At 42.2% G+C, this 10,872-nt stretch overlaps 1 protein-coding gene across 1 annotated transcript; it reads right to left on the bottom strand.

Moving 5' to 3' along the window:
* Positions 1 to 9,930, bottom strand: ttll10 (tubulin tyrosine ligase-like family, member 10). Its single transcript, XM_024383587.1, has 12 exons — positions 9,698 to 9,930; positions 8,853 to 9,270; positions 8,058 to 8,220; positions 7,825 to 7,943; positions 7,489 to 7,609; positions 7,102 to 7,187; positions 3,409 to 3,595; positions 2,547 to 2,718; positions 1,864 to 2,004; positions 1,536 to 1,652; positions 1,322 to 1,415; positions 1 to 1,005 (listed from the first exon to the last, which is right to left on the bottom strand). Exons 2-12 carry the CDS (start codon positions 9,145 to 9,147, stop codon positions 170 to 172), a joined length of 2,331 nt encoding a protein of 776 aa, XP_024239355.1. The 5' UTR covers positions 9,148 to 9,270; positions 9,698 to 9,930; the 3' UTR covers positions 1 to 169.
* Between the last annotated feature and the right edge of the window lie 942 nt (positions 9,931 to 10,872).

Here is a 10,872-nt window from a genome sequence, read left to right as displayed (position 1 = left end):
AGGGGAGAAATATACTTTATTAATTTAAAATATTCTGTAATAAAAAGCAAAGTAGGATTCCTTTCATGGCGAGGTTCCAACCTCACCCATGCATATTGTTACCCACAAACCAAAATGATTAATGTTAAGCCTATACTTTGACAGGTGTGAGTGTCTCAGTATGAGTATATCACAGCTCCTCCCTGTGCTCTTTGTCCTCTTTCTCTTCCTTGGCTGTACTCTGTGTGTCTACACCGGGCTCCTGCCCCCCCCCTCCCTCCTGTTCCCCTTCCTTGTCCTGTTTGTCTGTCCACACGGGGCTGCTGGTGCCGGGCTTGGCCAGGCGGAACTGTGTGGGCCTCAGGGAGTAGCAGAAGGGTTGTTCCTGGTCGGGTTGGCAGGCTTTGGTGCCCCGCAGGCGTCTCATAGAGAACCGTGAGCCCTCAGTCAGAGCCGGGGTGGACAGGGACATGAAGGTATCCTTCACCCACAGGAGATCTGAGGGCTTGCGATGTTCTGAGTTCCCTGATCGCCGCTGCCAGGTGCACTTGCTGAGCCGGAGCTCCACGCGGGCTTGGGCTGGCTTGAGGGGCCGAGGACTGGGTTTGTGGGTGGGATGGGGTCTGGGGGCCCCTGCTGGGCCTGTGAGTCGGTTGGGACCAGTCTGCAGGAATGGATCATTGTGTGTAGTGACAGGGGCAGGATGGTCAGTGGCATCAGTGCCAGTCAGGGGTACCAAGACAGCCGTCATGGCTACAGGAGAAAATGTGTTTTCACTCACTGACTTCTCCCGAGACACTGATGCTACAGACTCGGTCTTCTGAGTCCTGCTGGTGGTGAAGGGCATTTGGGTGGAGACACTCTTTGGGTGCTGGGCTTGGAGGGGTACTGCTGTTTTGCTCCTGCGGCTGAGAACAGGGACATGGGCAGTCTCGCCATCATACAGTAGCACAAAGTCCCTCTGGCTGGCCAGTGGCAGCAGCTTCAGTCCACAGCGACACTTGTTGAAGATCTCCAGAGTCAGATCTACAGGAGATAAGGCATAAGGCTGTAAGGGCTGACTAACCTACAGCTGGGTAGTAGCTATCACACATCAGGCTATTTTCAACTCTCCAATAGAAAAACAGAGAGAAGCCACATACAGGCAAACTAACAAATTAAAGGGGAACTGGCGACACATCATCTCGTTATCTTAAAATTACAAAGATAAAAAAAGTATTTCCGAAGTGAGTTTATTTCTGAGATCAGCTGCATTTGAGGATATCTTGTCAAATTCTTGAGGTAATATCATAGTCCAAGAGAACTAATTAAGCCAGTCATGTGAACAGTAGTGTGTGCTCACCCAAAGTTTCCACAACAGTACTGGGAATCACTTCCTTCAGGGCCTCACAGTTGGTGTGGAGGGCTGGGTTACAGTTCATCTCCAACAGCCACACCTAGATGAGGACAGACAAAGGCACAGCAAGCACATCAACTGTTAGTTTGACCAACCGCTCACAAATACTTTGAAACTCACACACACTTTACATTAAAAACCAATGAGGTGTTTTGCTGACCTTAAAGTCATCGTCAATCATGAAATCACAGCCAATCAGGTCAAAGTACCCCAGTTTACGATCTAGCTTGGCTTTCACAGCGAAGAAACAGTGGATCATGATCTGCTGCATTCGCTTCTAATGAATGGATAACAGACATAAGGTAAGACAAACAGACAGACAGACAGACAGACATAAAGGTGTGGGTGGAGAGGATGTCATTTGTAGTCTCTCCCAGGAGTAAAATCACATCACTTAACTATAAATAACACCAATGATGCTTTCATAATTGGTCCCTGAAGGGTTAACTTAACCATGATGTAAACCTAAAAAAAACTATAAAACTCACGGCGAAAGCGCCAAGCACCCAGTCCCTAGGCAGGCCCTTGGCAACACTGAGCTTGTCATTGACGTAGGTGTTGAATCGATCCATGGACCAGACGGTCTCCTCCTTCAGCACGCTGTAGAGAGGGTTCTTCTTCTGCATGTACTGTGGGGAAACAAAAGGGGGACCAGGATACACATGAATGGCCAGAGAGAGGAGTTGTTACAGGGCCAACAGTTTGAGACTTGATTGGTACCATTATTTTATGACCTGGTTTCTGGTCTATTTTCATGCAGTATCCTATGGAGATGCATCTGTTGACAACCTGATTCTGAAATAGTAATACTCTGCTTATATCACTAAACTTGCAGGTCAGGGGAGCAGGTTGATATTTATTGTCATGAGTTGTCCTGGAGCAGAATTGATCATTTTCCCTTTAGACAGGCCAACTGCAACATCAAAATTGCCTATATTGTAAAGATTCATTATTTTTTATTTTACTTTTTGTCTTCATTGAAGGTTAGGGTTAGACATTAGGGTTAACAGTGTGGTTAAGGTTAGAGTTAGAGTTTGGTTTAAAATCAGCTAGTGACCACTATGCAGAGCTGCCTCCAGAACAAGATTCATGACAAAAAAAACACTATCCTGCTCAGGGGAGGCAAAATAATTTTGTAAACCAAGAAAGAGAAGCATATTTTTCTACTAACCTGATTGGTCAAATGGGAAGAAAGGTTGGGGGAGTTGGGGTCATAAAGGTCACAGGTCAAGCGCACGTAACCATGGCGAAAAAATACCATGTAGGGTGAGGTGCAGGCAATGAGGAAATAGGAGCGCACATCAAACTTTCTCCCCTTTAAGAGCAGAGGGTTCTGGACATACCTGAGGAAACATTAGATATACATTATAATCCACTTGGCTGATCTAGGATCGTCCCCGCTGTCCAAATAATCGTATTCATTATGATAAGGAAAAACGGATCCTAGATCAGCATGCATACTCTTTCTGAATACAGGCCCAGAGCCTTGTCGCAATAGATACAAGTCTGAGAACGTCACGAAAACAATGCGCACGCTTCATTGTTATTGATACCATGTCTTGTTTGAGGTGTTTTGACTGATGTTTCGTCTATGCCAAATGTCTCAAATTCATGAGCTAGCTAACCAACAACTGTAACGATGTATTTGAGAGATGAGGTGCTCTATGTGAAACTTTATTTATATATAGTTTACATGTTGTCAACAATCTATGCCAACACCGTCTGTTTTGCCGCATCGTTGCGCACGCGTCGGTTTTGTTGCTAATAAACCAACCCGTCTTTAGTACATCGCTATTTTAAAAACAGATCTTGCATTCCCTCTGTTGGTAGAAATGTAATAATATATCCAATTCGTCAACTGAATATGGCAGTTTTGCAATTCATGGAGAATTACCACAGTATAACCACATCGAATAAAATCAGAATTATAGAATGTATTTGATGATAGTATAATCTGCAATTCCTTTTGGTTTTGCAGACACAGTACTGAACGTTCTTATACAGTAGTGTTCACAGCCCTAGTGTTCACCCACTGCTGCACGATGCGTGCCTGGGGCAAGCGAAAAGGCAGCGTCCTGTTGCACTGGGTCTCTGCGATGTTCTGCAGCTTGAGTCTGAAGGCCGAGACGTCTTCCTGGCTCCTCAGGAGGAAGATGCCTCGCCCCTGGTTGAGGCCCGTGGGTTTACAGATCCACATGCTTGTCTCCTCATCACACATACCTAGCAACGCAACATGGTCTTATTAGAATATATCATGTAAACTTGAATGAAACTACTAATACGAGCAAGAGCAGTGTGCTTTCTTTTTTCGCATTATTCCCATGCACCTGCAACAATATAACTCAGATGTGGGAATGCTTTTTAAATGTCTTATTAGAATATCTCAAAATAGTGACATTTAATAATTGTAGTAATATGTGAACTATGCAGACAAATTAGTTATATGTCACCTTTGCTGATTACATTACCTACAGTACCAGTCAAAAGTTTGGACACTGCCTACTCATTCATTTAAAAAAAAAAACTATTTTCTACATTGTAGAATAATAGTGAAGACATCAAAACTATGAAATAACACATGTGGAATCATGTAGTAACCAAAAAAGTGTTAAACAAAGAGATTCTTCAAAGTAGCGACCTGTCACGCCTTGACCATAGAGAGCTTTTTATTCTCTATGTTGGTTAGGTCGGGGTGGGTCATCTAGGTGATTTATATTTCTATGTTGGCCTGTCTCTGATTAGGGATCATATTTAGGCAGCCATTTCCCCTTTTGTGTTTTGTGGGATCTTGACTATGGATAGTTGCCTGTTAGCACTATTATTAGCTTCACGTTTCGCTTTGAGAGTTATTGTTTTGGTTTTGCTGTGAGTTTCACTTAGAAATAAAAGGATGTGGAACCCAGATCACGCTGCGCTTTGGTCCAGTTATTATAACGTTTGTGACACGACCCTTTGCCTTGATGACAGCTTTGCACATTCTTGGCATTCTCTCAACCAGCTTCATGAGGTAATCACCTGTAATGCATTTCAATTAACAGGTGTGCCTTGTTAAAAGTTAATTTGTAGAATTTCTTTCCATCTTAATGTGTTAGGGCCAATCAGTTGTGTTGTGACATGGTAGTGGTGGTATACAGAGATTGCCCTATTTGGTAAAAGGCAGAGTCCATATTATGGCAAGATCAGCTAAAATAAGCAAATAGAAATGACAGTCCGTCATTGCTTTAAGACATGAAGTTCAGTCAATCCAGAAAATTTCAAGAACTTTAAAAGTTTCTTGAAGTGCAGTCAGAGAAACCATCAAGCGCTATGATAAAACTGACACTCATGAGGACCGCCACCGGGAAGGAAGACCCAGGTTTGCAACTGCTGCAGAGGATAAGTTCATTAGAGTCTCCAACCTCAGAAATTGCAGCCCAAATAAATGCTTCCCAGAATTCAAGTAACAGACACATCTCAACATCAACTGTTCAGAGGAGACTGAGTGAATCAGGCCTTCATGGTCAAATTGCTGCAAAGAAACCAATACTAAAGGACACCAATAAGAAGAGACTTGCTTGGACCAAGATGAGTCCAAATTTGAGATTTTTGGTTTCAACTGCCGTGTCTTTGTGAGATGCAGAGTAGATGAACAGATGATAGGGGTGGCAGGTAACCTAGTGGTTAGAGAGTTGGACTAGTAACCAAAAGGTTGCAAGATCAAGTCCCCGAGCTGACAAGGTAAAAATCTGTTATTTGCCCCTGAACAAGGCAGTTAACCCACTGTTTCTAGGCCGTCATTGAAAATAAGAATTTGTTCTTAACTGACTTGCCTAGTTAAATTAGGTCAAATAAAATAAAATCTCTGCATGTGTGGTTCCCACCGTGAAGCATGGAGGAGGAGGTGGGATGGTGTGGGGATGCTTTGCTGGTGACACTATCTGTGATTTATTTAGAATTCAAGGCACACTTAACCAGCATGGCTACCAGAGCATTCTGCAGCGATACAGTATCCCATCTGGTTTGCGCTTAGTGGGACTATCATTTGTTTTTCAACAAGACCATGACCCAACACACCTCCAGGCTGTGTAAGGGCAATTTGTCCAAGAGATGAGAGTGATGGAGTGCTGCATCAGATGACCTGGCCTCCACAATTACCCAACCTCAACCCAATTGATAAGGTCAGGGATGAGTTTGACCGTGGAGTGAAGGAAAGCAGCCAACAAGTGCACAGCATATGTGGGAACTCCTTCAAGACTGTTGGAAAAGCTTTCCAGGTGAAGCTGGTTGAGAGAATCCCAAGAGTGTGCAAAGCTGTCATCAAGGCAAAGGGGGGCTGCTTTGAAGAATATAAAATATTAAATTATATTTAGATTTGTTTAACACTTATTTGGTTACTACATGATTCCATATGTGTTTTTTCATAGCTTTGATGTCTTCACTATTATTCTACAATGTAGAAAACAGTAATAAATCAATAAAAACCCATGAATAAGTTGGTGTGTCCAAACTTTTCACTGGTACTGTATGTGTCACAATAATTAGTTATTTATGTCACAAAGCAGACTAAACCTTATTGTTGTCATTATGCATGTTATATTTCACCTGATTGTTGTAATTTTGCCGTAGGCTTGAGAGATGCTGTTTCAATTTATAATATGCAGATGTATCATTGTCATCCTCTTAACTTAAAGGAACAATTATAGGATTTTCAAGAAGCAAAGTGGCACTTGCCACACCATCATGATGATACAAAATGCATCATCATGATGGTGTGGCAAGTGGCACTTTGCTTCTTGAAAGTCCAACGTCCTGAAAACTTGACTGCTGACATGCAAACATTCGGGGTCTGTATTAACAATGGACTAATGAAAAAATACCAAAATATAGTTTTTGAGTGGATTTATCCTTTAACTTTTAGAATTAAAGTTACTATTAACTTTATGATGATACACATTGCAAGTTTCTTCCTTCTTCATCTTCTTCATCCTTCTTCTATGGCAGCTGAGTCATAAGTCTACTTGTGCTATTGGTGTGGGAGAACTGGGAGAACTGACTGTGTCATAGGTTCTTCTTCAACCATTCTGCCTCTTTAACAAACCTAACTGCAGAAGGTGAAATTAACAGGTTTCGAAATGCCTTGAGGCCAATACCTAAAGCTTAATAAACAGCAGTGATACTGGCAAGAGCAGTGTGCAGGTTTCTTCTTTTTTTTCTCATGTTATTCAACTGTTACCATGCACCTGCAACAAAGACAGCTCAGACGTGTGAGTGCCTTTTTAATTTTGAAATTAACAGCTTTGAAATGAGGTGGAGAGCAATGGTGGAAGGCCTGCTACAGTGAGGCGGTAGCCACTGTTAAAGGACTGTGGGTGTCATGGCTTTTCACTACATGTCTCTCAGACATGCCCTCTGCCAACATTTCTCTATAGCAACACAACAGGTTTCTTTTGTGATTTTATCACAATAACCTACTGGGAACAGAAGTGCTGTACCTTAACGTTCCATCATAAAAATAAATAAATAATAATACATTCAAATCGCCAGGACAACTATTGTGTCACACATCTGTCAGTTACGCATTATTTGTTTTCATTGTCTTTGCCTTCATTGTCTTTTCCATGAAGCACAAGTTGCTTTTTCAACTGTAGCCCCCTACAGAATCTTGTTGAACCTGTATTGTAGTGTGCTAGTATTGACATGTTATCATGTTACTGGAGGCGTTGTATTTGACTTAGGCCAATTTTTACCTTCCTGCTGGGCAAAGAAAGCCTCTCTCTCATCTCTCATGTCCATGCGGAAGGTGGTGGGGAAAAACTCCTCAATTTTCAACCTCCTACAAGGCAGAGAAGTATTGCCATTAGATGAACGGTCACTGTATTACTTAAAGGGATAGTCCACTTTTGAAAAGTGTTATCTTATTTTCAATACTGGATTTAAAACGGATGCAGGAAAATCAATACCCTAGTGAAGTAAAAAATAATAATAAAGGGAACTAACATAAGTTATTATAGAAGTAGCCATTAGATGAAGTAACCATTGGAAGTAGACATTAGTAACTAGACTATAGAGATACAGTATTTTACAGGACTATAATGTGAGAGGTCTATGCACCTTCTTTGTCTCAGATGCCTCACCTCAGTCCCCGACCGTGGTTGACCTTGCTGCTGAAGCGGTCATACTCCCTAAGGCTGCTAAGGAGGCCGATCTTAGTGGTCAGCACCTTGTTGTTGGGGATCTGGTAAAGGAGCTGTTCACCTACGACATGATGACATATTCAAAACCATTCTCCTTCATATAGTCATTTTATATCTGTTGTCTTCTACAAAAGAGACAAGATTTCAAACACTGAACCCAGATATATATTTGCCACTTATTATGAAATATTCAAGACTGAATTAACATATTATGTAACTGTAACTGTATTGATACCTCTGTGGAGTGAACCATATGAGCTTGTATAGTACAGTTACCTTCTCTGAAATTGTAATAGGTGACTGGGGATTTGATCTCGCACCACTTGAGTTTAAAGTCTTCTCTAGTCTTGTCGTAGATCCGTTGCCATCCTCTGCTCTCACAATAGGAGGTTACTCTACATTGAATAAAAGTAGTCAATACAAAAAATGGCTACGCTCAACAGATTGAATTAAGGCCTAAGTTGAATTGTCTTATCATTTCACTTCATTGGAATAGGGGAGGGACTTACATGGAGGCTCCGTTCCCTCCTCCAAAGAAGAAGAAAGACCGGGGGCCCCTGGGCTCCTCTGTCCGCCTGTCCCTCTCCCTTTCTGGATACGGTAGTAACACCACCCCCCTGGGGGAAGACCTCCTCCTGCTCCCACTGAAGCACTGCTCTTCCAGACACACACCTGCCGCACCCAGAGATATGGATTAAAACACACACTCATACACACACGCGCACACACACACACACACACACACACACACACACACACACACACACACACACACACACACACACACACACACACACACACACACACACACACACACACACACACACACACACACACACACACACACACACACACACACACACACACACACACACACACACACACACAAGTAAACACACACATGCGTACACTCGTACAGAACATGCATGCTTACACACTTGAACTGCTGAGTGCCAAATTCTATTCAAAAAGTGTCAATATGTACTGTAACTAAAATGGTGGCAACTCTAGATAGGAAAGTCTTGTTTACTAAACCATAAGAAATAATATTGCTTTCATCAGCTTTGTAGTTCCTGAGTGCTGATTTTGAACATTCCTTTTCATTTCAGTATTCTAGCTTTTCTTTTATCTTTGTTCACTAAAGCATATAAGAACTGTTCACCACTGTATGACTAACTGGTCGTTTATATGCCTCTCCTGTTACTTATTATCAGAAAACTTTAACAGACAAATTAGATTTTTAGAACCTGATGAGAAAAAAACCTGAATTGAACCACCAGAATACAACCATTCTCCACACACACCTGGCCCTCCATCCTCCCCGCTCCTCCGTGCTGCAGACGTCCCCTGGTTACCTCTGAGACCTGTCTGTGGGTCCTCCTGCAGTTGGCCTACCCCTTCACTGGGTTCTGATGTCACTTCCTGTATCTTGTTGTTGTCGGCCAGGGACCCGCTGTCTCCCACCTCCTCCTCCTGTGTCCCTCTCTGGCTCTGTCTCTCCGGGGGCGTGTTGTCTCCACAGGCCAGCTGAGCTTCTGGGAGCCCTCTCACCCCTGTCTCGCCCTGAGGGCAGGGCTCAACCAAGTTCTCAGATGACATCACTTGCCACTGATGCTGACCCAGATCGTGGGAGTAGTGGAGTACTGTAACAGGAGTTTTTCCATTGAGAATGGCACCCGGACCGTACTACCCCTCTCCTTCTCGCAGTCTGTGACACCCCCCCTGTTCAAGATTGGAGACATGAGTTAGCTGACTCATGCTGCACTTCAGCATGCACTCAGTACTAACTGGAGTGTGAAACTAAAGCTATGGATAAGATTCAAAAGGAGGGCTGTTTAATTGTAGTTTCTTGCAGTTGTAGTTTCTTGTCTGTTATTCTATTTTTTATTGAGAAATACAATTTTTTTAACGTACTCACAAAATGCAATTTAATCTCAATGTCAAGCAAATTGTATTTTACTGTATTCATAGCCTAGTACATTTGCCAAATTGTTTTATTCCTTTATGCTTTATAGCTAATAAAAATGTTAAGGACAAGTAATTAGATTAATTAATATATCGCAAAATGCATTAAATGTAGTCCTATTGAGCAATTTGCTGAATCGAGTGGTTAGCAGAAGTGGGTAGGCAGTAAGTGATGACCTCTGACCTTATCTTGAGCTGGTCTTGTTGCGCACTGATGCCTTTAGATTTCAGCTATGCATGCAGCTATTTAGGTCCAAAACAAAAGCTTTTTCTTTTTATGCATTTCATCCAATGGTCCACATGAGGCCCTAAAAAGGAGAAAAAAATTGCCCATGCACAAATGAAATAGTGTAAGTCAATATGCTGTAATTCAGTGTTAGTCCATGTAGGTTTTGGTCTGTATAAAATACTACTGGCACACTGGTAGCCAGTTTAGCCAATGCAGGACAAACTGATTAGGAAAGTGTGTAAACAGCCACTGGTTGCCTGGGAAATGGGTGCCTTGGCAACAGTTGCTAATTCTAGATTGAATCTTGCAACAATACCACCACAAGATATACTAGTCAAGGATATGAATCCCACATACACCCCACCTCCAAGTTTAGTGTCATTCAATATTAATTGCCAGTAAGCCTGTGGTGTGGCTTCTATAGTAATATGAGAACAGAGTGTCAATCAAAATGGATTTGCTAGTTTTCCAATGCATTTTATCTAGCAAAAGTGTAAAATAATCTTTTCTGGAGGGTGCACACATCAAAGTATCCAGGGGGCATTTCTTTCCTTTTTGTGTTGTAATAATCATCATACCTTGTCTTGGGTCTTTGTTCCATAAATGTCCCATTCTTTCCAGACTCAATTTAATAAGTAGTGATCTAAAAATAAATATGTTTAACTTGTATTCATTTTAGCAATGTTTGTGTGTGTGTGGAGGGGGGGGGGTGTACTGGCAAATACTGGTAGAAGTTAAGGTTTCCTTTTTTCTCCCCCCCATAAAATTTGCCTGCCCCTTTTTTAAATCCAGTAATCACTCCCATCTCAACCATTTGCCTACAGAGGACCCACCCAGTCACAGTTGGCAATTACCACTAATCCTCCCCCTACCTCCGAACACCATGATAATTTACTGGGAGTGGTGCCGTTGCATCTAACAGCCATGCAAACCTACAATATACTGTTGTCTGATTGTGGATTTGACTGTTATGAGGGTCTTTCCACAAAATGAGTGCCTTTTGCGGCCCTTTGATATTTTAAGTAGAAATTGTACAGCAATATTTAATTTTAAAGGCCTGTTATACCTGGGGTGGCAGGTAAGCCTAGTGGTTAGAGCATTGGGTCAGGAACCAAAAGATTGCTAGATCA

The sequence above is a fragment of the Oncorhynchus tshawytscha genome, linkage group LG22 (assembly GCF_018296145.1).
Source record: "Oncorhynchus tshawytscha isolate Ot180627B linkage group LG22, Otsh_v2.0, whole genome shotgun sequence".
Lineage (NCBI taxonomy): Eukaryota > Metazoa > Chordata > Actinopteri > Salmoniformes > Salmonidae > Oncorhynchus > Oncorhynchus tshawytscha.
The sequence above is the reverse complement of the archived record's forward strand: the minus strand, read 5'-3'. Positions and strand labels throughout refer to the sequence as shown.